Below are 26,919 nucleotides of genomic sequence, written 5' to 3' on the forward strand. Positions count from 1 at the left end.
CAGGCTATGGCTGTGCCACTGCACTCCAACCTGGGTGACAGAGCAAAGCCCTGTCTCAAAACATTGAAAAAAAAGGCTGGGCATGGTGGCTCATGCCTGTAATCGCAGCACTTTGGGAGGCCAAGGAGGGCAGATCACGAGGTCAGAAGTTCGAGACCAGCGTGACCAACATGGTGAAACCTTGTCTCTACTAAAAATACAAAAATTAGCAGAGTGTGGCGGTGTGCACCTGTAGTCCCAGCTACTCAGGAGGCTGAGGCAGGAGAATTGCTTGAACACAGGAGGCGGAGGTTGCAGTGAGCAGAGATCGCACCATTGCACTCCAGCCTGGGCGACAGAGTGAGACTCCATCTCAAAAGAAAAAAAAATTGAAAAAAAAAAATCAAAATACAGACTCAAATTTAACCACAGCATTAACAGTAGTCAAAGATTGCTTTCTGTTTCTAGCTTGGTGTTAGAAATTCTGTATACTGTTTAGAAGACAGCAGCCATTCTAGCAGGTGGCGGTACTGATGAGCCACTCAGAGACTGGGCTGTGGCCATGCTTCCCCAAGACCAGCTAACCCTGCCCGGGCTTCTACCATGCACCTGCAGAGGCAGTGTCCTTTCAAAGAGAACATTGACAAGTCTTCCACCAACTGATTTTTGGAAAATAGAAGTCAAACCAGAAGCCATTTCTACCTTTATTGATGCAAACCATCAGTGTAGCACAATTGCCTGTTTTACAAATGGAGAAACTGGGACCTAGTGAGGGGAAGGGACTGAGTCAAACCCACACAGTAAGTGACTGGCAGAGCTAGAGTTTGCACCCAGGTCTTTAGACAACCAAGCTAAGGTTTTCTCCATCACACCCTTTCATCTTTTGGAAGATTGGGTTTCAGCCGGGAGTGGTGGCTCATGCCTGTAATCCTAGCACTTTGGGAGGCCGAGAAGGTGGATTATGAGGTCAGAAGTTTGAGGCCGTCCTGGCTAACATGGTGAAACCCCATCTCTTCTAAAAATACAAAAAATTAGCCGGGCATGGTGGCGGTCACCTGTAATCCCAGCTACTCGGGAGGCTGAGGCAGGAGAATTGCTTGAACCTGGGAGGTGGAGGTTGCAGGGAGCTGAGATCGCGCCACTGCACTCCAGCCTGGGAGACAGAGCGAGACTGTCTCAAAAAAAAAAAAAAAAAAACCAAAAAAAAAAAAAAGAAAGATGGGGTTTGTCCTAAACATTTGCATGGCTCTCTCTGCCACTCTCTCAGAACCTAATGCCTTACACTTTACAATCTATTTTAAAGCCAGCTGCAATCTATAGAATGCTAGATCAGCAGATCAGAAGTGGAGAAGAGAGGTGCTATGGCCAAGCTAGTGACCACAGCACGAAGTGGCAGCGAAGGACATGACAAAAGAAGGAGAATTCAAAGAACCTCAAACTCCAGGGATATTCTGTGCAAGGGCAAATGATACTGAAAGCATCCCTTTACACAGGGATTTTATAAGACAGTGGAGAGCAGACTGCTATCTCAGACAACTTGAAAACCTGGGTTGGGTGCAGTGGCTCACGCCTGTAATCCCAGCACTTTGGGAAGCCGAGGCGGGTGGATCACCTGAGGTCAGGATTTTGAGACCAGCCTGACCAATATGGTACAACCCTGTCTCTACTAAAAATATAAAAATTAGCTGGGCGTGGTGGGGTGTGCCTGTAGTCCCAGCTACTTGGGAGGCTGAGACAGGAGAATCACTTGAACCAGGGAGGCGGAGGGTACAGTGAGCTGAGATCGTGCCACTGCACTCCAGCCCGGACAACAGAGCAAGACTCCATCTCAACAAAACAAAACAAACAAAACAAAACAATCTGGGCTACCACATGTATCGAGCCATCAACTGGGTAAGAAATGGCTTATCTGAGAGGACAGGGTTCCCAGGAGCTATGAGGGCTGACTTTGCTGTATAGACCATCGCACTAGTCTTTTGTATGTACAAATCTCATCTTCCCAGTGAAAGTGCAACTTCGGGAGAGCAGAGGCTATGCTCCAACCAAGTTGGGGCATTGTCAGGCAGTGGTCTTCAGTTTGCAGTGTGGGTCCAGATCCCAGCTCCGTTGGTGACTACCCATGTGTGCGGGGAACCTTGCTGAATTTCTCTGATCCTGCGTGAAATGGAGATGTTAATAGTAACAGCAGCTAGGTCACAGACTGATGGGAGGACTAAATGACATTGAGATTAAATAACATTCACTTGGCTCAGAGTTGGTGGCCCAGTAAAGATTCAAAAAGTGAGCTCTGGCCGGGCGCGGTGGCTCAAGCCTGTAATCCTAGCACTTTGGGAGGCCGAGGCGGGCGGATCACGAGGTCAGGAGATCGAGACCACCCTGGCTAACACGGTGAAACCCCGTCTCTACTAAAAATACAAAAAATTAGCCGGGCGTGGTGGCAGGCGCCTGTAGTCCCAGCTACTCAGAGGCTGAGGCAGGAGAATGGCGTGAACCCGGGAGGCGGAGCTTGCAGTGAGCCGAGATCGCGCCACTGCACTCCAGCCTGGGTGACACAGCCAGACTCCGTCTCAAAAAACAAACAAACAACAACAACAACAACAAAAAGTGAGCTCAGCAAATACCTGGGAGAAGAGAGTCCGGGTGGAGGAAGGGCAAGGGTAATGGCTCAGAGGCAGGGGTTTCCCTGGGGTGCCTGTGGAACCTCAAGGAAGCCATGGTGGCTGGGGCAGAGCTAGCAAGAGGAAGGGAAGCAGTGGGTGAGACCATGGGGTTGGAGGGGAAAATTGCATTTTATTTCACGTGTTTGTTATTTCTGGGGTTCCCTTCTATTTATGGAAAGATACTGATTTCCCATATCTTGCTGCTACAAAGTGCCCCTTTAAAATAATATGGAAAAAAGAACCAGTGTGGAAAAAACCCAGAATACATTGCAGCTCACAAATAAGCAAAAATCCTGAAGACTATCCTCAGATGACCGAAATTTGGAAAATGAGGAAGGCAGGTCCCTCTCCCTCACATTATTTACTTAGCACAAGTAGGTTTGGAATCCTGAGGCTGAAGTTTTACTGGTAAACTCGATGTCACAATTGGGATCTTGAATTCTCCTGACCTCAGAGCTTTCAAGCTGGGAGACTCCTGGATCATGTCATCCTCCCACCCCCACTTTACAGACGAAGACATTGAGGCCCAGGGAGGCAAAAAGATGCATGCAGAGGGTCTTGTTCAGAGGGAAGAACTGCATACAGTTTCTATGGGACTCAACTCCCCAGCTGCCCTTATCCTAAATCCAGGGATTCAGATGCACAGGCTCCCCCAGAGGCCTCTTAGTAGGTTGAGGCAAGGGAAGCCCCTGCCTGTGCCACTCTGGATACCATCCTTCCTGGCTCCCCTTATATCCTCCTGTGCATCCGCCACTGATCAGAGAAGGCAGACAAGGGAGGTCAGAGGGCATGGGGGGCACCTCGGGGCTGCAGGCCCAGAAGTTTGCTCTAGAGGCTGGCAGGGAGGGTGATGGGTCCTGGTTGTGCCCAGGTTCAGCTGAGGTAGCTCTGGTCAACCAAGTCAGGTGCTGAGATGTTCCTGGGGCCCCTGGGAGTTCCTCTAGTGCCTGAGTGTATAGGACCATTGCTGCCTCGGCTACCACTGCCAGGCCAGGCAGTTCTAGCTGCAGCACTGTTAGCCCCTTGCCCGTCACAGCTCCCTTGGGAACTGGTTTCTCTCCATGCCAGGGAGAAGGGGCCACGCGTGGGTTCTGAAGGGCTGGGCAGCCGGGCTCAAACCTCTTCACCTCTGATGTTGCTTGTGTTGTGTGCCCCCTTGAGTCACACTTTGGTAGGATGGCGGGGACTCCACCGGCAGGCCTGTGAGATGCAATGGTGGGTTTGGAACAAGGCATGCGTCGTCATTCTGCAAAAGAAAAGTCACCTGCTCACAGCTGTGGAGTGACTGGTTGCTTCCGAAACACTTCTCTGCTAGTTCACTTCTGAAGACTCAAGTTCTCCATGAACATGGGGAAACTGAGGCTTGAGAGACGAAGCGACTTCCATAGACCAGCGTGTGACTCCCTCCACCCTCCTTGTTCTTGAAAAGGGAGAAGAGGAGGCCCACATGGGAGTCAGTGGATGGGGCCCTGGTTCCTGTCCCGCTACCAGTGTCCTGGTGACCAGGGGCAGGTCACTCACCCTGTTGGGCTTCCTGAGGGGGGCTGGGCCAGGTAATGACCCAAGTCCCTTATAGTCAGGATACACTCTAGGGGCAGGTCTAATGCCAACAGTGTCTGCCAGTGATTGCTGCCACGCCTCCATCCCCGATTCGTGATGAGGGTGGCACCAATTCAGTGTTGGAGAGCCTGTCCCTGGCACCGTCCTTACTGATGGGGAGGGCACAGGGACCACTGGGAGACTAGCATGGCTGCTTACTGGCTTGAGACCTTGGGAAGTCACTTCTAAGCTTCATTTTTTCCTCTTTAAAATGGAAAAGCAGAACCTGCCTCCCAGAATGGCTGTGAGAGTCAAGGAGGTCTCAGCCAGAAGCACAGCCTGCAAAAGACGTCCATGTTCTAATCTCTGGTCATGTGGCAGAGAGGAATTAAGGTTGCAGATGGAATTAAGGTTTCCAATGGGCCTTGAGATGGGGAGATTCTCCTGGATTATCTGTCTGGGCCCAGTATGATGACAAGGGTCTTTAAAGGTAGAAGAGGGAGACAGGGTTATTGGAGGATGTTGTGATGCTGGCTTTGAAGGTGGAAGAAGGGGCCCAAGCCAAGGAATGCAGGCAGCCTCTAGAAGCTGGAAAAGACAAGGAAAGAGATTCTTTTCGATGCCCCCAGAAAGGATGCAGTCCTGGCAACACACCTTGATTTGAGCCCTTGAGACTCATTTCAAACTGCTGACCTCCAGAACTGTAGGATAATATAGGTGCCATTTTAAGCCACCAAATTTGTGACAATTTACTACAACATCAATAGAAAACAAATACAGCCACCTGCAGCACTAGCATGGTGCCTGGAACACAGCAAAGGTCAATACATAGGAACAATTACGGCTCATAGCTACAGCTAGGTGTGGGGCCTCAGTTTTCCCTATCCTTAAAAGTGGGGTTGGCCTCAGTGACTCAAGGCCACCATCTGGCTTTCTGATGTCTTAATGAGAAGACTTCCTGTCAGGCAGCCAGAAATTCACAAAGACAACTTCTCTGCTTGATGTTAAATGAAACTCAGAGGCCATCAACTTATATACGCGTTACATGAACACTCGGTGTGTGATGAGGTCAGTAACACGAAAATCAGCGTCAGACTTGCAGAATTATGGGGGATTTGGCACTTTTACAAATAGTGTTCTAAAGTTCAGATTGTAATGTGATTTTTTTTTTCTTTAAAGAAATGAGCCTTGGAGATCACTTCTGGTCAGGGTCTTTGTTTTTTATGTATTTATTTCTTTTATAAAATATCCTTATCCTGAACTGTTGAGGATCTTTGGGGTGAGGAGAGACTTGCCTTCTATTTTAAAATATATCTAGCCCCAGTTGGCCGTTCTGCCTTCCCCATGGGTAGACAAGGGCGAGACTGTGGGTTAGACATAGCTCAGGCTGAGTCCTGGATTTCCTGATTGGCTGCTTCGCCTTGGGAAGTGATGTGACCTCTCTGAACCTCAGCTTGCTAGTCTGTAATATGGGAATTTAAGTACCTCAAAGGGTTGTTGAGGGCTGGGCACAATGGCTCATGCCCGTAATCCCAGAACTTTGGGAGGCCAAGGCTGGTGGATCACTTGAGGTCAGGAGTTTGAGACCAGCCTGGTCAACATGGCAAAACCTCATCTATACTTAAAAAAAATACAAAAATTAGCCAGATGTGGTGGCACGTGCCTGTAGTCCCAGCTACTTGGGAGGCTGTGGTGGGAGAATTGCTTGAACCTGGGAGGCGGAGGTTGCAGTGGACTGAGATCGTGCCACTGTACTCCAGCCTGGGCGACAGAGTGAGACTCAGTCTCAAAAGAAAAAGGATTGTTGAGAAGATAAAGTTAAATACAGCTATATTTATCTGTATATCTGCATGTCTATATCCTTCCATACATCATCCATCCATCCATCCATCCATCCATCCATCCATCGATGGATGCATTGATTGATCCATCAATATAGTGCTAAACAGAGTCCCTGGAATTCCTTAAATGCCCGATCTTTGATGACTCTGTCTCTCACTTGTTTCCACCACAGCCAAACTCCACACACACTGTAGCTTCCCCAGGCCTTCTCTGTCCTGTCTCCAAGCCAGTGCTCGTGCTGTCGATGCTCTGCTGAAAGTCCCTTTTCCATTTATGCCTGTGGGTCCGAACCCTGCCCAGTCACCACGGGCCTCTGTGATGCAATTTCCCCAGGGCCTTCAGAGCTGGTAGCACAGTAGCCTGTTTTTCTGGGCACCCATGGAGTTTCCTCTCAGGCAGCCTCACCTTCTTCTCCTTGGATTGGCCTCCTCTCTCGCCCCCATGCCTTGGCTCCCCTACTGGACTGTGGTCACTTAATGAATGCTCAGCAAAGTGAGGAATGAATGAAACATGTTCTTCTTGTAACCTCCACATTCCTTTCCTTTCTGAGCCGTCTGCTGCCTCATGCCCCCATTTTTTTTTTTGTCTTCCTGGGAAGACAAACCCTTGTCTTACCTTTGCAGATGGACGGTCCCCTCTCCAGGCTGTGACAGCTGTGGGCACTGGCAGGAAGAGCTCCAGGACCGTGAAGCAGAGCAAGGCCAGCTCCAGCCTCTGGATGTGGACCTGAGAGGGGAGAGGGATGGAAGGCAGGGTGAGACCTTTCTGGGTGTCTGCACCCATTATGTGGGCTTAGCCAGGCAGGGGTCAGATCCACAGCAGAGGGCAGTTGGGGCTTCAGCTCCCAGGTGTGCGTGGGGGAGGGCAGGGTGGGTCTCTGTGGGATGGGGAGTGGGTCTATCTTGGTCACTGCCCTACACTCAATGCCTGGCACTTATAGGTCTTTGGTGAGCATTGGCCTAATGTTTCAGGGCTAGAGAATCTCATGGGTCCCTGGTAAGACTGAAGGTAGCCTTAGGGTCGTCTGATCCAAGCCTACTTGACAGATGGGGATACCTAGTCCCAGAGTGAGGGCGCATATTTTACAGCAGGGGAGGGGAAGAGCTGTGCAGCTGAGAGACATCTCCTAGTATCACATGCATTTGACAGGGAAGCATATGTATATATATGTGTGTGCACGCACATGTGTGTCCATGCATGCTCACACTTGCATGTGATGTGCATGTGTATGCATGTGTGTATATGTGCTGGGAGGAGATAAGGAATAGCAAACCACTATGGTCAGAACACTTGTGGGTGCGGTGGCTCACGCCTGTAATCCCAGCACTTTGGGAAGCTAAGGCGGGAGGATCACTTGAGGTCAGGAGTTCGAGACCAGCCTGGCCAACATAGTGAAACCCCGTCTCTACTAAAAATACAAAAATTAGCTGGGTGTGGTGGTGGACGCCTGTAATCCCAGCTACTCGGGAGGCTGAGGCAGAAGAATCGCTTGAATCTGGGGGGTGGAGGTTATAGTGAGCTGAGATCGTACCACTGCTCTCCAGCCTGTATGATAAGAGTGAGACTCGGTCTCTAAATAAATAAATAAATAAATAAATAATTAAAGAATTCTTGGAGCCTGACCCAGAGGCACCCAGCAGTCTGCCTTCTGCTTCAGAGGCAGCAGTGGCGTGGCGAAAAGAGCACCAGGCTTGGAGTCTAAGACCCACTAATCTAGCCTCTCTGGACCTCAGTGTTCACTCCCAGAAGTTGAGGGTAACAAAGTGGACTTGGCCAGCTTTGCAAGCCTGCTGGGAGGCTCCTGGATCACAGGGGCCACCAGGGACACCATGCTTAGAGCCCTGGCTGGGAAATCAGCAGTTTTAGGCTGTGGTCCTGGATTTGCGGCCAAGTTGCTGCTTGACCTCAGGCAGGCTCCTCCCTGAGGTCTCTGGCCCCATTTCCCCATCTATAAAAGTGGACTTGGATTCAGTGATGCTGATCAGTGGGCAGCCCAGCACGCCCCTTTCCACCACACCTTGGGAGGGACAGAAATAGGTTGGCCAAGGGCTCAGCGGCCCACACCTGGGCTCCAGGAGAGGCTTTCTGTGAGCTAGAAACCTCCTGTGGGCCAAACCCAAGGCAGCACCTTCACTGAAGTCAGAGGACCCTCTAGGCCTGGGGACTCACCGTGGAGTTGGGGTACATTCTCCAGATCGGGGACTGAAACGGGCTCTCCAGAAAGAGATCCTTGGCGATGACGAAGAGGCCAGAGAGCACACAAAAGAGGCTGACGAGGTTTACCATCAGGCACAACATCTTCTATAGGTGGAAAATAAAGGTAACAGCTGTCCAAAGGGTGGAGACCTGGGGCTAGGTCCTCCCCTGATGCTTGCCAGTAGCTTTCTCTGTAGCCTCAGGAGAGATTCTGCCTGTCACTGGCCCCTCAGCCCCTCACACAGGAGCTGAGCCACTGACCACTGAGGAGGGCCCAGCTGGCCCTCGCCTACTGTGGGACACATTGGGAGAACCTGAGAGCTGCCTTCAGATCCAAGAGCTTTGCAATAAAGGATGCCCCATTGCCTTCTCCCGCTCAAAGCCAGCCCCGACCATCCTACATCAGCTATGCCAAGTGTTAGGGATTTGACAAACAAGTGATCCTCATCTAGCCCCTTCCCCACCAGAAAGGGCAGGAGGAGCTCTGAAAGTGCCCTATCCTCACATATCCCAGTGCCAGCCCCTTTTCTCTGCCCACCCGCCATGGTCCCTGAAATGCCTGTATTCATCATCCTCTCCAGTTAAGCATCATTCCAGGAGCCTCTTGCCAAGTGCAAACCTTCATAGTGAGGAAAGACTATGCACATGTGGAATCTGTAGCCTTTCATACTGGAATGGGTTTCTTTACAGTCAGAGTGTCCTTATGCGCAGGTATACAAAGCAGGAGGCCTGTGGTTCTAAAAGGGGCTCAGCCCAGGAGGGTGAGGTCTGGGGAATGGGCACGTCTTTGTCAAGCGTCTCCTGCCTCTGCTGGGTAAACTGAACAACCATTGTTCTATTCTCTGTGCCCTCTGAGAAAGCAGGGAGCAACCACAGCCTAGCCAGGCTGAGGGACACAAATGGGGAAGGACCTGGCTTGGGCTTCGGGGGCAGAAGAAGGGGCAGTGGGAAGACCTGGGTGTGGGCCGTAATTTGCAGGGATGTTCCTTCCATCATCCATCCACCTCCACCCATCCAGTCTTGTGCTAGGTGTCTACTCTGTGCCTACTTGGGCCACCTTGGGCTACCAAGATGCTCAGACACATTCTGCCCACACAGAACTTAGTGTATGGCAGAGACAGGTAAGTCCACAGAGTGTGGGAGCACGGAAGGCAGCCATGGAGGTCAGAGAAGACCTCCGGCAGGACAAGACATACAGGTTGTCTTGAGTGGTCCGGAGTAAGTCAAACATGGGAGCCATGTGTGCAGGGGAGAGGGCAAGGTGTTCGGGCAGTGGCCAGCATAGGCAGAACAGGGAGGATCACAAGGAGATCTGCCTGCCTCTTAGAGAGAAGTAGATGCAAATTCAGCTGGAGGCTAGGGCTTGCAGGCTATGTGGTGATTAATGTTAAAACTCAGGAGATTTGAGAGGAAGCAAAGTTATGTCCTAGATGGATGGGTCAGGGTGCCTGGGAGCCATTTCCTTCTCTGCCTCACTGCACTGGAAAGAGAAGCTTCAGATCATGCTTCCTTTCCTCCCACAGTCAAATCTGTCAGCCTGTCTGCATCTGGACCCTTCTGCTTGGACATCCTCTGTTGTCCTGAAGGCAAGAGCCTGCTCTTAGCAAGTCCTGGAGAAGTACCCTCACAATGGCCCCTACACACAGATGCCCTTAACAAAGTTCCCCCATGCTCGGATGGAAGAGAATGATTTCAGTGCACCCACTCACCAGGTAAGTTTTAGAAAAGTTCTTCATTGTTATCGCCAAGATCCCTGAAATGAGAAACTGCAGGACAGATGTGAAGGTCAAAGGAGAGAAGCCAGGGTTCCTCAAAACCCACAAATTCCCACCCTACCCCTATTCTCCAAGAAAATCAACCCTTGGCAGCCAGTGGGGTGGAGAATACTATTCCTCCCGCAGAGTGAGCTCCTCTTGCCTGCCATGTGGCCCATCCCAGGCGCTGCCCCACCTCACATCTTCCCGTGTGCACAAACTTCCACACCTGCTCTTGTCTCTACACCTTGGACCAAGCTGTGCCCTGCACCTAGAACTCCCTCTTAGCCCCTCCTGCTTCCCTCATTTTACAAACCCAAACCATCCCTCTGGGATCAGTGGCACTACCCCTCTACCCCGACCCTTTCTCTTTTCCTGAATCTTGCAGTTTGGAGGATATAAGTTCTTGCTTCCAAGGTCTCTGGGAGCACCTCTGCAATCTTTCTTTCCAATGTTCACTGAGCACCTACTATGGGCTAGTCCCTGGGAGCACAGGGTGAATAAACACTGCATTCTATCACTGTGCAGTGAAAGCCCCATCCTGTGGGCAGTGGTCACAGAGGACTGATGTGAAAGGTGGATTGGGATACTTGCCCAAGACAGTGCCATGGAGCTTGGACTTAGTGCATAGGCAGGACTCCACGTGGGAGTCAGGAATGGGGTGCGCTCTCCGGAGACCTGAAGGAATGTAGAGCTTCTGGGAAATGGTACATGCACTGGTCCAGCGTCATCTCCCATTCTGGCTGATGGCCTTGGGAGGATGGGAGCCACACTTTACTCCCTGTGTGTTTTTGTAGCCCAACCCCAACAGGGCACCTGTCGCTGGATCCAGAGGCAGCCTGGCTGCCCAGAAGGCCGGGGAAGAATGAAGCTGTCCCTGGGTCCTGCTCACCCTCCTCTTTGCCAAATGCACATATTCAATTATGGGAGAGTAGATAGCCTTCGAATGCTCTCTTGGGACTCAGAATTGACGGGGGCTTCCTGGAAGGAGCTATTACCATGGTGACTGAGATAAAAGAAGCAGAGATAGGAACACTGGAGAAAGGGCCTGGCTTCTGCCGCACTCCTATTAGCTGTCTCTGTCCCATCTTGCATCCTGTCCCCAGTGCCAGGGCCTCCTGCAGGCCTGCCTTGCAGACTCCCATACTCGGTCTGTGTTTTGCCTTCTACTCACAGAGGCAGCCCCCCAGAACGGATACCAAGACTTCAGCACCACCAGGTGAAGGCTCTTGACTGTAGAGGCCAGGTAGGCCCCAAAGACCAGGTGCAGCAGAGCGATGGTGATGTGGAAGGCCTGGGTAGGGAAGAAAGAATGGCTGGGGTGAGGGCATCGGTGGCTGGCTCTAATTGAGGCCACTGGTACCTTGGACCTACTGGCTGTGCTGAGTCCCTTCCGTCCTCTTAGGGATCCCAGAAACCAGGCTCTCTAAGAAGGACCACTCCCCAGGATTTCCTGCAGAAAGAGCTGAAGCTGCCAAGGGCCCCACGGGTGGGAGCTGTGTATCCTGGAGCCGGCAGCCTTCTCCTGCCATTCTCCCCAGGACAGGGCCCTGTCCGAACCTCACAAGGCAGTACAGGTGTGGGCAGATTCTCTCCAGTCCTCAAGGCCTTTTCCAGCTCAGATGAATGTTCAGCAGGAAAGCTGGAGCCTTTCTCTTTTCCATTTCTCCTCTTGGGGTCCCCCAGCATCCTCCTCATATCCCCCTCTCCTCTTCCTCCCACTGCTGGGACCCTGGGAAGTGGATGCTCACCCCCAGCTCCTTGAGAAGGCTGCTCCTCTTCTGAGACTTCTTGTGCCCGCGTGGAGCCGGGAGCTTGGGCTGGGTCGTGTTCTCGGGTAGACTTGTCTGCCAGGTCTGGACTGGGCTGAGGACTTGCCATGACGGAAGCCCCCTAGCACAACGGCTGGGAATAACTGTGGCTTCTGCTTTCATTGACGCTGATTGGGGGTCCTGGCTGCAGGACAGGGAGAAAGGCCATCAGAACCCATCTCATTTCTGAGGCTTGTGGCTGGGTGAGCCTCTGCCAATCACCTCTGCTTACAGGATTGGATCTTTCCGGAACCGTGGTTGCCCTGTCCAGCAATCCCTTGTCTTGATTTGACCTGGAATAATCTGGTCCCTGAGGATGGGAGTAATTGCTGCTTACAGCCTTTCTGGGGTTGCAGAGACACAGTTCCTTTTGGGGCAGAAAAACAAGGACCAGGCAAGCTTCACAACCAGTGGAAGACACAGCTCACCCAAAAGTGACCAGACTGTAGTTTGGAAGAGTTGGGAGGTGCGGGTCGATGGAGAGGCTTTGTAAACAGTCTCCATCCGCTGGTCCAAGATGAGTGACTGAAGGCAGGTGGGAAATAATTGTCCTACCTCCTGTGGTAGTACCCATGCCTCCTGGAGAGAAGGGAAGAAAATGTCTTCCACCGAGGACTTTTTATGAGCCAACACTGAGTCAGGAAGTCCATATTTAGCGATGCTAGCATTTACCAATATTTTCCCTGCTCCAGGCACTGAGATAAACCTTCTACACGGATTACCTGATTTTGTCCTCATTCCAACCCTATGCGGTAAATACTGTCCTCACTCTCATTTTGCAGATGAGGCTCAGAAAGGTTAAGCCACTTGCCCATGGTCACACAGCCAATAAGTGACTTGGACTTGAAGCATGGCAGGCTGGCTCCAGAGCATGGGGCTTAAGTCCTTCATGCACTGTTGGCTCAACAATTGAAAAGGAAGGTTCTGGATGTTCTCATGGGCATGAAAGGAGTTGGGAAAACACTTAGAAGGGGGCTGGACACACGACCTGCAGCCAGAGCCTGGTATTGTGTATACTGATGCCACGGGATGCACTAGGGCTTAGGGGCTGCCTGGGGACTTGGTGAGAAAATCCAGTGTAGCCTTTCTGTCCCAGAAAGTGGAGAGCTGGGCAGGGAAGAAAGGGAGCTGGCTTGTGGGGACTGAGGTTAGAGATGGTTTCTCCATGGGGATGGGGCTAATGAACAAATCCTTGAGAGAGAGTGGGCTGGTCTCAGACTCTCTCCTGGATGAATGAAAAGGGAGGGGCATTCCTCTCACTTTTAAATCTGACTTGTGGATCCAGGAAGTTCCGTTGAGTATCCACATTTTCCACAGGGGTGCAGGGAAAGAACCTCGGGAAGTCTGGAGGGACAAATAGCCCAGGTGACTATATCCTGGATTGGGTAGAGGGGAAAGGAAGGGACGTTACCAAGAGCCAAAGAGCCAGATGGGGCCTCACAGTTGGGTGAGCACTGTATGCTGGGCGCTGTGCCAGGCGGCAGTTTTGCCAGGCAACCTCCCTTAATACTCAGGAAGTCAGCACCATTGCATAGAAGAGGAAACCAAGGTTCAGAGAGGTTGCCTGCCTTGGCCATGGTCACACAGTGAGGAAGTGCCTGGAATTGGAACCACGCGTGGTCTTACTCCATCACCGGTGCTCTGGGCCTGGGCTGCTGGGTGGGACCCCCTGATTGGTATCTCCATGGGACTGCAGTGATGACTCCTAATTTAGTGGGGCGAGTGGGCAGAGGGTCTCCCTCTTTCCTGGGCTTCAGAAGCTGAGCTCATAGACACAGTGCTGTCTCTTTGTGACTCTGCCCAGCTATGCTTGGGAACTGTCCCTCTCTCAGCTCCCAAGCCTTCAGGAGTCCTTCTGACACAGCTAGCTGGACTAAGGGATGTATCTGGTGGCAGAGGCCTGAACCAGATTAGCCACCAGATTCACTTAGACTCTGCACACCTGGGAGGACAATCCCTGGACCCAGGCCTGGACTCCACTGCAAACAACAGAAGAAGAGAGGCTTCTTAGTAGGGCTGCCTCAGATGGAACTGGTTGTCCATGGGAAGAGTGAGTGCCTGGGCTCTGGAGCTGCACCTCCACCTAGACATTCACTTGTGAGAGCTGTGGCAGCAGGAATGGTTCAAATATCCACTAGGGTGTTGGATTTGAGAATCCAGAATAACCTTTCTCAAAGTATATTCCATGGAACATTGGTCCTGATGGATCTGTAGTACAAGGGTTCCATGGTCAAATAAGTTTGGGAAACCATGGATATCCCCTTCTCCCTTTTTCTCATATTAAAGGCGCTGAGATTTTCTACAAGTGGCACACCCTGTCTTAGTATTAAGGGCATTTCCCAAACTTAATTGGCCATAGAATCTTTATTATGTATTTATTTATTTATTTGTTATTTGTTATTTTTATTTTTGAGATGGAATTTCACCCAGGCTGGAGGGCAGTGGTGTAATCTTGGCTCACCGCAATCTCCGCCTCCCAGGTTCAAGTGATTCTCCTGCCTCAGCCTCCCGAGTAACTGGGATTACAGGCGTGTGCCACCACATCCAGCTAATTTTGTATTTTTAATAGAGACGGTGTTTCTCCATGTTGATCAGGCTGGTCTCAAACTCCCGACTTCAGGTGATCTGCCTGTCTCGGCCTCCCAAAGTGCTGGGATTACAGGCGCGAGCCACTGCACTCGGCTGGCCATAGAATCTTTTTTCTTATAGTCTGGTGGTTCTATGCAATTGGTATTCTATGGGGTCTGCTTTTGGGCAAAGTGGCCTTGAAGGTTTGAATTTCTGGTCCTGGGCTCTGGTTTTTGGCCTTATCTCTGCTTGTGATTTGCTCATGTGCATATCACAGTGGGAATGGAAATTGAGTGATGGTCTCTAGGGTCCCTTCCAACTTTAATGTAATACTTGTCTCATGGAATAGGGAGCTGCTACAAGGAATTTTATTCAACCAGGAGAGGAAGCAGTTGCAGAGGGCAGACCTTAGTCATCCTGGGGAAAAGTTTGTTCTGACTCTCTTGTCTGCAGACAAAGCATGAACTCTGATTCCTTAGAACACTTATTCCCTGCTGTCCTGGGCCACCTCCAGGACCTGTGCACGGCTGCTAGGAGGTAACAGTGTGCTGGCAGACAGGGGCAGGCAGCAGGCTGCTTGGGGGTATGGAGGAACTTTTTTAGCCTTGCCCTGCCCCCCCCAGTGACCTCAGCCAGCTCAGGACCATGCTCTGCAGAGGGCCATGCAATGCGTTGGTCCCATACGTATTCTCGTTGTTCCTTCAGTTCTGGGAGGGGAGGTAGGACAGGGACAGAGCTGGGTAGGACCCTCTAGAAGCCCCCAGCAGAGCAGCAGAGTGGGCCCGGCCATGAGCCCTGGACGTTGTCAGCCAGAACGGGTGCCCTGTGCAAAGTCCTGGCTCTGCTCCCCGGAGCTTTGACCACGTGCAGGTTGTTTACATCTCAGCATCTGAGTCTTCCCTCACCTTCTCACAGGGAGTGCCACTGCCTGTCCCTGGGGGGTAGGTGGTAGGGAGTAACTGAAACAATGCTTGCAACAGACAGAGCCTGGCATATAGCAATAAATGTCAGCCACAGTTGCCACTGGCCTGTGGTGTGTCTAGAATCCCACCAGCGAGCCTCCACCTTGTCCTCGCCTGGTTCTCGGTTAAGACATGATACACCCCGTTCCTGTCATCTGGAGTGGTGAGTTTATTGCCTCCATCCCCATCCTGCTTACAGAGGGAGAGAGCCGTGAGAGCTCTGGGGCCCTGGGGTGGGGCGGGGGGTCATGAGGGAAGAAAGGCGCTAAGTGTGTTGAGCTAGTGATCCGAGATCCAGCACTGTCCTTCATGGATTTGTTCGTGGAGTTTCTACACTGGACGCTGCAGGGACCGAGGCAGGAGTGAGTAAGATGTGTCCATGGGAGGTGAGCAGGCAGAGGAAACGTGGCACGAATAATGTGACCCTCATCAGACTGTGCAGTGGACCCCTAGAGGACAGAGAGAGCTTCTCAGGGTGTGTGTGTGTGTGTGTGCGTGTGCGTGTGTGTGTGTGCGCGTGTGTGCGTGTGTGTACGTGCATGTGTGTGCATGTGTGTCCATGCATGTCAAGGACAGAAAGGTAGGAACTGAGAGGTGCTGAGTGACAGGCAGGCTGGTGTTGGGGAGTGGGGTCCCTTTGAGGATCAGTGTTTCAGTGAATGCCAGTTAGAAAACCTCCTAGGACTGTACTGAACCAGCCTCGTCCTGGTGCTGGCGTAAACAGAGTTCACCCACAAGCAGCTGAAAGACCTGCAGGAAACAGAGGCCTCCGTCCAAGGAGGGGGTCAAGAATCTGGATTCTAGTCCCAGCCCCTTGTGGCCCTCGATAAGTCCCTTCTCCTCTCTGGGCCTCTGTTTTCTTGAACTCGTTTCTCTGTGTGTATACATTTCTAGACTGCAAGAGAAGTGCCTGGGGCTCCTCTAGCTCTAAGGGTCAGTGACTGGCAGCAGGATGGGGCTCCCCGGGGGAGAGGCCGACGGTGTCCGCTACTTCCCAGATCCACTCTGCTGGGAGGACCACCCATTCTCCAGCTGGTATAATTGTTTGTTGCTAAAGGCTCACATCCGCTCTCTTCTGGGAGTTTAAATTACACCGTCCCAACCTTACAGCCAACAACTGACTGGCTAAGGGTATAAGAGGCCGGTCCCCTGGCTTCAAGGTGGGACCAGGTCCGTACACCTGAGCAACCCCCCAACTCCACATGGAGACACAAAATCACTCCCCTCTGTTCCTGCCATGGGGGGACCACTCACCCCAGGGCCTGGGACCGCAGCTCTGAGCCTTCAGCTGTGCTTTGCCCTCTGGTGCTGCTGGAGCTCCCCAGAGACAGCGCTGGGAAATCAGCACATCTTTACAACATTAGACTTTGGATCTTCTCCATCCTGGACCCACCCCCTGCTTCATGCCCCAGTTGCATGGAAGCTGTCAAAGTTTTTCCTCCTCCCCCAAGCCCCGGCAGGTGAAAATCTTAGTGCCGTTCTTTATGTCTCACCTCGACAGTTGCAAATATCCTTTGGCAAGGGAAATGTTGATAATTTAATCTATTTTCAGAGCAGGACTGATGGAGTGAAGGTGGTTGTAATCTCCTTAGATCCTGGGAGTAGAGTAAGAAGTTGAACCTTTTGAAAGAATCCTTTTAATTTTGGAAAATTTCAAGGACTCACAAAAGTAGAGAGAATGGTCCCATGACCCCCGGTGCCCATCCCCAAGCTAGAGCCACCATCAGCAACTCTTGGCCAATCTTATTCTCCCCCAAAAGTAAGCAAAACTCAGACATCTTCCCATTTTATTTATAAGCATTTTCATATTTATCTCTAAAAGATATGGACTCTTTAAAAAAAAGTGTGACCACATGATCAGAACAAAAAAATTAAAACTGAGTCCTGGTGCTCACTGAGGCCTATTTACGCTCAGGTTTTAACCCTGCAGCCCCACAGAGCTCGGCTGAATCTTTGAAAACTAGTCTTTTAAAGGGCTGGGCTGTGGCTCATGCCTGCAATCCCAGCTCTTTGGGAGACCAAAGTGGGAGGATCACTTGAGCCCAGGAGCTCAAGACCAGCCTGGGCAACATAGCGAGACCTCATCTCTACAAAAATTCAAAAATTCAAAACTGAGCCAGGTGTCTTGGTCCATGTCTATATTCCCAGCTGCTCGGGAGGCTGAGCTGGGAGCATCTCTTGAGTCCAGTGAGCTATGGTCACACCACTGCGCCTCAGTCTGGGTGATGCAGTGTCACCCTGTCTCAAAAAAAAAAAGGAAAAAAAGAAACTACTTTTGTAGAGCAATGGTCCCCAACCTTTCTGGCACCAGGGACCAGTTTTGTGCAAGACAATTTTTCCATGGGCCGGGGTGGGGGTGGGGGATGGTTTTGGGATGAAATTAGTTTACCTCAGATCTCAGGCATTCAATTCTCATGAGTGCACCGCCTAGATCCCTCACATGTGCAATTCACAATAGGGTCCGCTCCGTTATGAGAATCCATTGCTGTGGCTGATCTGACAGGAGGCGGAGCTCAGGCGGCAGATAATGCTCGCCTGCTGCCCCTCACCTTCTGCTGTCAGGCCCAGTTCCTAACAGGCCACAGACTGGTATAGGTCCATGGCCTGGGGGTTGGGGACCTCTGTTGTGGGGCACAAGTTTAACTGTAGGAGTCAGAAAAACCTGTTCTTGTCTAGGTTTTGTACTTACTGAGTATCAAATCACTAGTCAGAGCTCCAATTTCTGATTATCTCACAAATGTCTTGTTACTTTCGATTTGTTCAAATCAGGATCCAGGATCCAGGCATGGCCCACAAATCGCATCGGGCAGAACCAGTTGCCACATCTTGTGCCCTGATCTTTCCATGAGCACAGTGGTACTCTGGGAAGTGTGCAGGTCTTCCGTGAGGCTGTTCTGGTGGAGGAGGTGTGGAGTGGGCTCCCGTGAGCCCCAGATCCAGAGACCCCTAGATCTCGTGACCCCAGATCCCACAACCCCTAGATCCAGTTACTTCCAGATCCAGTGACCCCCAGATCCCGTGACCCGCAGATCCAGCGACCCCCAGATCCAGTGACCAGCATATCCTGTGACATCCATATCCAGTGACCCCCAGATCCCATGACCCCCAGATCCAGCGACCCCCAGATCCAGTGACCCCCAATCCAGTGATCCTCAGATCCAGCAACCCCTAGATCCCACAACTCCCAGATCCAGTGACCCCCAGATCCCATGACCCCCAGATCCAGTGACCCCCGATCCAGTGATCCTCAGATCCAGCAACCCCTAGATCCCACAACTCCCAGATCCAGTGACCACCATATCCCATGACCCCCAGATTCAGTGACCCCCAGATCGTTGGGCTCTTCCTTTTCCATCTGGCTTCTCTCTCCACATTGCTATGCTGAGGGTGGACAGGGAAGCATGAGGCAGAGCCAAGTGGCTATGCAGATCGTCCCTGATGCTGGGACTTACTGACTTGGACTTGCTGAGCACAGCATAGGACTTCAGAGCTGACTCTGCATCTGGGATGCCTGAGTTCAAATCTTGATTCTGCCACTTAATAGTTGTGTGACCTTGGGCAAGTTATTTGACCTCAGTGGAGCTCAGTTTTCCCCTCTGTAAAATGGGCATGATAATACTCAAAAACTTACTGGAGGGTTAAATGAGTTAGAATATGTTAAATGCTTAAAAGCAGTGCCTCACATGTGTCAGTGGCCGTGCCTAATTATTTTAGTTGCTGTGTGCTTTCAGGGTCGCTCGTGTTCATGCATGTTCCATGTGGTATAGACTTCAATGTCACATACACAATCAGGCGACAGGCCACTCACCCCTCTCGGACCTGCTGGACTATGCAGACTTCTCCTGAGGGTGAGGGGCCGGGCTGAGCAGGAGCTGGTAGCTTTGAGAGAGACCCGTTTCTTCTGAAGGCACTCACCTGCCCACTGTAATGTTGAGACACGTGAGGCCAATAATCACTGTCATTGGTTGCCTTGCACCCATTCATCACCCACGACTTTAGCTTCTCAAACATGGGGTGAGTGTTTTCCCAGGACCAGTGCTTTTTTGCTGAGTTTAAGAAGATAGCCCTGATACCCTTGTTCATTAACTGACCCACTAATTGATAAAACAGCTAATGAACACTTACTCGGGCCAGGCACTGTGCGACATGCCGGGGATTCAGGAGTGGGCAAAAGGCTGCCCCTGGCCTTGAGGAGCTCGGAATTTGCGGTAGTCAGAACAACGGCACCTCAACAATGTCCACATCCCTAGAATCTGTGAATATGTTACCTTACGCAGTGAAAAGGGCTTTGCAGATGTGATTAAGTCAAAGTTGTTGGTAGGGAGAGATTACTCAGTGCGCCCAATGTATTCCCAAGTGGGAAGCAAGAGGGTCAGAGTTAGTGGGAGAGCTTGGCAGGTGGAGGTCAAGGTCCCAAGCCAAGCAAGGCAGGTGGCCTCTAGAAGCTGGAAAAGGCAAGGAAATGGGATCTCCCTGGAGCCTTCAGAAGGAACTCAGCCCTGCTGACACCTGGATTTTAGGACCTCTGACCTCAGAACTGTCTAATCATAAGTCAGTGTTACGTTAAGCCACTAAGTTCATGGTAATTTGTTACAACAGCAATAGGGAATGAATGTGAAGTCCATTGAATAAGATGAACAGGGAGACATGTAACTGTGCTGTGGATGGGTGAGTGATGTGATACTGAGATGTGGGTGTGGTGAGAGCCTAGAGGAGGTCCCCTAATCTAGAAGGGGTTGGGGAGATGAGGCCAGATAAGGCTTCTTGGAAGAAGTGGTATCTAAATGAAGGTCTGGGCCGGGCGCGGTGGCTCAAGCCTGTAATCCCAGCACTTTGGGAGGCCGAGACGGGCGGATCACGAGGTCAGGAGATCGAGACCATCCTGGCTAATACGGTGAAACCCCGTCTCTACTAAAAATACAAAAACTAGCCGGGCGAGGTGGCGGGCGCCTGTAGTCCCAGCTACTTGGGAGGCTGAGGCAGGAGAATGGCGGAAACCCAGGAGGCGGAGCTTGCAGTGAGCTGGGATCTGGCCACTGCACTCCAGTCCGGGCGACAGAGCGAGACTCCGCCTCAAAAAAAAAAAAAAAAAAAAAAAAAAAAATAAATGAAGGTCTGAAGTGGGGTTGGGAACTAAACAAGACAAATAGGAGGGTGGGAAGCAGGCAGAGAGCAGCCTTCCAGGCAGATGGAGCTCATAGAGGCTCTGGATGTCTCTAGATCAAGTGTAAGAGGAGGGTGAAGAGGGATGGGGTGGGAGCGGTGAGCTGCTACATCTCCAGGGCTTTGTAAGGGTTGCTAAAGCATTTGGACTTTAGCCCAAGGGCAAAGGAGAGCCTGAATAAGTTTAGGCAGACAGTAACATGATGACTTTGTACTTTAGAAAAATCCCTCTGGCTGTCATCTAGTCAAGAGATACACAGGGCAGGCTCAGAGCTGGGGACGTGGCAGGAGGCTGACGCCGGATGCAGGTGAGGGGTGGCGTGGTTCAAAGGAGGAGGATAAGTACAGCGGACTCAGTTGAGAAACCAGAGCAAGGAGAATCAGTGGAGGATGATTCTGTGTGACTCAGAGAGGGTGGAAACCAAGAATGATGCTTGGGTTCAGTCTTGGGTGGCCCGAAGTCTATACGGGCATCAATTGACATCAGGAACACAGGAGGGGAAATGGCTTGAGTTGGAAGAGAAGATATAAATTCCTTTTTGGTGAGACATGGAAGTAGATGGTGAGTGTCTCAGTAAAAGAGATCTGCGTGGAAGATAGTGATTTGAAAACTGTCAGGATGGTGGTACATGGCAAATGTGAGCTCTGTGAAAACAGGGCTCTTGGTTAATGTCTGGTGTCTCCAGAGCTTACACAGCACACACCCAATCAGCACTTGCTGAATAAAAGATTAAATGAACCCGAAGTGGTGGATGAGATCATGTAGATAGTACGTAGTATACATGGAGGAAAGTCTATGGGTAGGCAATATTTAAGACATGGAGAGAGCTATTATTAAAACAAGGATTTTTTATTATTTTTTTATTTTTATTTTTTATTATTATACTTTAAGTTCTAAGGTACATGTGCATAACGTGCAGGTTTGTTACATATGTATACTTGTGCCATGTTGGTGTGCTGCACCCATCAACTCGTCAGCACCCATCAATTCGTCATTTATATCAGGTATAACTCCCAATGCAATCCCTCCCCCCTCCCCCCTTCCCCCTCCCCCCTCCCCGTGATAGGCCCCGGTGTGTGATGTTCCCCTTCCCGAGTCCAAGTGATCTCATTGTTCAGTTCCCACCTATGAGTGAGAACATGCGGTGTTTGGTTTTCTGTTCTTGTGATAGTTTGCTAAGAATGATGGTTTCCAGCTGCATCCATGTCCCTACAAAGGATGCAAACTCATCCGTTTTTACGGCTGCGTAGTATTCCATGGTGTATATGTGCCACATTTTCTTAATCCAGTCTGTCACTGATGGACATTTGGGTTGATTCCAAGTCTTTGCTATTGTGAATAGTGCCGCAATAAACATACGTGTGCATGTGTCTTTATAGCAGCATGATTTATAATCCTTTGGGTATATACCCAGTAGTGGATGGCTGGGTCATATGGTACATCTAGTTCTAGATCCTTGAGGAATCGCCATACTGTTTTCCATAATGGTTGAACTAGTTTACAATCCCACCAACAGTGTAAAAGTGTTCCTATTTCTCCACATCCTCTCCAGCACCTGTTGTTTCCTGACTTTTTAATGATTGCCATTCTAACTGGTGTAAGATGGTATCTCATTGTGGTTTTGATTTGCATTTCTCTGATGGCGAGTGATGATGAGCATTATTTCATGTGTCTATTGGCTGTATGAATGTCCTCTTTTGAGAAATGTCTGTTCATATCCTTTGCCCACTTTTTGATGGGGTTAAAACAAGGATTTTTAAAAGTCCATTGATTTTGGTGACAAGGTCAATGCAATAACCTTAGAGAGAGTGATTTCAATGGGTTGAATGGCAATGAGGAAAATAAAGGAGAGGAGAAGAATTAACCTACAGCTGAAGGCTTTTAGGGGGTATAGATAGGGCTTTTTAATCTGGGAGAGAATTAAATACATTGAATTTGCATTTTCAAAATTACAAATGTAAATAAGCAGAACTGTAATTGAGGCAGACAAATTCTAAGGCGGTCCCAGTAACCCTTCCCTTTGAGTGTGGGTAGCACTTGTGATTTGCTTCTAACCAGTAGCCTATTGCAAAGGTAATGGGATGGCACTTCCATAATTATGTTGTTATACAAGTCTTCATCCTGCTAGCCAACTTGCTATAGGAATTGCTCCCCAGCTGGTTTCAAAGAAGTAAACGTCCATGTTATGAGGCTCCCTTGGCAAGGAGCTTAGCACAGCCTCTAGGGGCTGAGGGTAATGACGCTCAGAAAGAAGTTATGGCCCTCAGTCCCAGAGTTTCAAGGAAACAAATTCTGCCATCAGCCTGAGTGAGCTTGGAAGTGGATTCTTCACCAGTTGAGTCTCCAGATAAGAGTGCAGCCCAGCCACCATCTTGAGTGCAGCTTTGTGAAGCCCTAACCAGAGGACCTGACCAAGATGCACCTGGATCTGACCCCAGACACTGTGAGGTAATATATATGTGTGTGGCTTTAAGTCATTAAGTGTGTGGTCATTTATTGTGCAGAAATAGATAGCTAATATAGTAACTTTTTATTTTTTATTTTTTATTTTTTTTTATTTTTTATTTATTTTTATTTATTTTTTTTTTTTGAGGCGGAGTCTCACTTTGTCACCCGGACTGGAGTGCAGTGGCCGGATCTCAGCTCACTGCAAGCTCCGCCTCCTGGGTTTATGCCATTCTCCTGCCTCAGCCTCCCGAGTAGCTGGGACTACAGGCGCCCGCCACCTTGCCCGGCTAGTTTTTTTTGTATTTTTAGTAGAGACGGGGTTTCACCGTGTTAGCCAGGATGGTCTCGATCTCCTGACCTCGTGATCCGCCCGTCTCGGCCTCCCAAAGTGCTGGGATTACAGGCTTGAGCCACCGCGCCCGGCCCGTAACTTTTTAATTTATTTTTTTCCACTTAAAAAAATGGAGGCAATAACATACAGTAAAGTGCATAGGTGTGTCCAATTTGGTTAATTTTTATCTATGTATTCATTCATGCAGCCATAACTCAGATCAAGATATGGAGATCTGCACTGCCCCAGGAGATGACCTCACACTCCCCTCCCCTGCTGCTCCCAAGGGTCAACAACTGTGCTAACTTCTACTACCATTAGTTTATCTAAACCATTTTTGAAATTCCTATCAGTGGAATAACACAGGATGTGCCCTTTTGTATCTGTCTTCTTTCACATCAACATTTATCCATGTGTTAGATGTATCGGTAGTTTGTTCTTTTTATTTATTTCTTTTTAATGAATATAGAACAGTTTATTTACCTCTATGGTTGATGGACATTTGAGCTGTTTCAAGTTTTTGCCTATGATGAATAAAGCTGTCATCAAAATCTCTTGTACATGTCTTATAATGAAAAATGTCTCATTTTTGTTGGGTCTATATCCAGGAATAAAATTGTTGGGTTATACTGAATGTGTATGTTTGGCTTTAGTAGATATTGCCAAACATTTTTTCCAAAGTGGTTGTATCAATTTTTACTCCCACCAGCAATGTATAAGCTAATCAACACTTCTATAGTCAGTCTTTTAAATTTTAGCCATTCTGGTGTGTTGTGATATCTCATTGTAGTTTTAATTTGTATTTCTCTAAGGACTAATGATGTTGAGCACATTTATTGGCCATTTCTTATTTTATTTAATTTATTTATTTTTGAGATTTATTTATTTTTTGAAATTTATTTATTTTTGAGATGTCTGTCACCCAGGCTGGAGTGCGGTGGCTCGATCTCAGCTCACTGCAAGCTCCGCCTCCTGGGTTCACGCCATTCTCCTGCCTCAGCCTCCCGAGTAGCTGGGACTACAGGCACCCGCCACCACACCTGGCGAATTTTTTGTATTTTTAGTAGAAATGGCTTTTCACTGTGTTAGCCAGGATGGTCTCGATCTCCTGACCTTGTGATCCGCCCATCTTGGCCTCCCAAAGTGCTGGGATTACAGGCATGAGCCACTGCGCCTGGCCTACTTATTATTTTTAGGAGTTATTTATATGTTCTGCACATGAGACCTATGTCAGATATGATGTATTTCAAAATTTTCTCCCAGTATATGTTTTGCATTTTCACACTTATAATGTGATTTTTGATAAACAGACTCTTAATTTTTAAAAAACTCCAATTTCTTTTATGGTTAGTGTTTTTTGCATTTCTGGTGTAGTAAATCTTTGCTTATCCCCAAATAATATTTTCCTATGTTTTCTCTTAGAAGCTTGCTTTGTTATAAAATTTAGGTCTGTGACTCAGCTTGAATTAATTTTTTTTCTTTTTTTTTTTCTTTTTTTTGAGACGGAGTCTGGCTCTGTCACCCAGGCTGGAGTGCAGTGGCCGGATCTCAGCTCACTGCAGGCTCCGCCTCCCAGGTTCACGCCATTCTCCTGCCTCAGCCTCCGGAGTAGCTGGGACTACAGGCGCCCGCCACCTCGCCCGGCTAGTTTTTTTTGTATTTTTTAGTAGAGACAGGGTTTCACTGTGTTAGCCAGGATGGTCTCGATCTCCTGACCTCGTGATCCGCCCGTCTCGGCCTCCCAAAGTGCTGGGATTACAGGCTTGGGCTACCGCGCCCAGCCAGCCTGAATTAATTTTTATGTGAGGTAGGAATTAAGGTCCATTTTTTTCTATGCCAGTTTCTAATTGCTTCAGCACCATTGATTAAAAAGAATGTCATTTATCCACTTAATTATGAGTGCCTTTGTCGTAGATAAAAGGACTGTGAGGGTCTGTTTCTGAGCTCTCTATTTTATTCCATTGGTCTTTTGTCTATTTTTGTGCTAAAACTATGCTGCCTAATTATTCTTACGTAGTAAATCTTGAAATCAGGTTGTTTAAATTCTTCAACTTTGTCTTTAAGTTTTCTTGTATTTTTTTAAGATCCTCTGAATTTCCATATGAATTTTAGAATTAAATTGTCAGTTTCCCCAAAATAAACTGCTAAAATTTTGAAGAATCATATTGAATTTATAGATAAATTTTGGAGATCAATGCCATTTTAACAAACTTGAGCTTTTCAGTTCATGAACACGGCATATAGTTTCATTGACTTAGATCTTTGCTAATTTCTCTTAGTAACGTTTTGTAGTTCGCAGCGTTCTTTTTCACAGAAATTATATCTCTACCTCCCATTTACTCTCAGTAGTGGTAGAAAACTTAATTTTGCCAATTCAGGATAACTCAGTCACTTCCAATGACTTCCGGTCCATAAGCCCTCAGTCCTCATCTGTCCTTGCTAGCCTCTGCTGAGGTGTAGTTTGTCCTTGCTGGTCTCTCAGTGGTGGCCACTGTCCCCGCTCTTATTTGTTGCTCATATTTGTTATAAAGTTATAGTTTCACATCATCCACATTGCACATCTGGCCACTGGCCAGCTCAGGAAACACATGGAGCTTTCTCATGCTTGGACTCATATACTACGTGGGAATGCAGGACTATTGTGTCACCAGGCACAGTCCCCGGCCATCTTTATGTTGCGGCTCCATGCTGTCTGCACATGGGACATCTCTAGGGACCTTGTAGTCTTTAATTCCTCTTAATGGACCTGTGGCTTTTGGCCTACACACTTCCTGAGGGATTTGGTCAGCAGAGGAGCGAGGGCAGCAATCCCAGCTTGGGGCTAACTTCTCTCTGTTTCTCCCTCTCTCTCCCACAACTCCTCCCCTCACTTCTGAAATGTCTCTAGTTTCCTTTATATGGCAGGAAAACTGGTCCTAAATCTTCAAGTACATTTCCTCCAACTCTGTACTTAATGATCTTCAAATCGAAGCTCTAAATCCTCGATTCTCCTTTCTCAATTGTAAAAGCCAAAGCTTGTTGTACCCCCTTATCCCCACTCTGCACTGGCATGATCCTGAGAGTGAATGCCTCCTCGAATGGCACCTCCCTTGCCCCACCCTCGCTCCAGTGTTGTGGTCCTAGTACTTAGCCACCCAGTGGATCACCCTTCCTTTGAGAAGACTTCACAGAAGGGGCAACATTTAAATAGGGTCTTAAACGAGGAGTGGGAGTTTGTTGGGTGAAGAAGAAGTGAGTGTGTTGAGGAATGCAGCCCTGCCTTAGTTTTTGGGATGAAGAAACAGAAGGAAGGAGGAAAAGGGGTTGGTGGGAAGCACTTAGGTTTGTATTAAGGGGAGACCAAGTGGTGAGAACACGGACTGTGACGTCATATGGAACTAGGTTTGGATCCCAGTTTTGCTCCTAACTAGCTCTGTGGCCTTGGGCATATAAATTAACATCTTTAAGCTTCAGTGTCCTTAGTTGTGGAGTGGGGATATGAGTGCATGTTTGTCTGAACTGAGATGGGGACAGAGTAAGTGTAAGGATTATACCACACAGAGCGAGGCACCCAGAGGTGCCCTTTTGTGACAGTGGGACAGTTACCCAGTTCCTCTGATAAACGTGGATGACCCTTGGAAGCCCCTGAGGTTAAAAAGAAAAAGTAATTGCAACAAGACCAGCTC

The 26,919-nt window shown here is 49.3% G+C and overlaps 1 protein-coding gene across 1 annotated transcript; it reads right to left on the reverse strand.

The window, feature by feature from the left end:
- Positions 1 to 670: 670 nt before the first annotated feature.
- MS4A10 (membrane spanning 4-domains A10) lies at positions 671 to 16,648 on the reverse strand. Its single transcript, XM_033205485.1, has 8 exons — positions 16,566 to 16,648; positions 11,722 to 11,926; positions 11,145 to 11,264; positions 9,926 to 9,982; positions 8,190 to 8,321; positions 6,636 to 6,746; positions 3,767 to 3,885; positions 671 to 2,133 (listed from the first exon to the last, which is right to left on the reverse strand). Exons 2-8 carry the CDS (start codon positions 11,902 to 11,904, stop codon positions 2,052 to 2,054), a joined length of 804 nt encoding a protein of 267 aa, XP_033061376.1. The 5' UTR covers positions 11,905 to 11,926; positions 16,566 to 16,648; the 3' UTR covers positions 671 to 2,051.
- Between the last annotated feature and the right edge of the window lie 10,271 nt (positions 16,649 to 26,919).

The sequence above is a fragment of the Trachypithecus francoisi genome, unplaced genomic scaffold, assembly GCF_009764315.1.
Source record: "Trachypithecus francoisi isolate TF-2019V2 unplaced genomic scaffold, Tfra_2.0 Lachesis_group8, whole genome shotgun sequence".
NCBI classification, from domain to species: Eukaryota; Metazoa; Chordata; class Mammalia; order Primates; family Cercopithecidae; genus Trachypithecus; species Trachypithecus francoisi.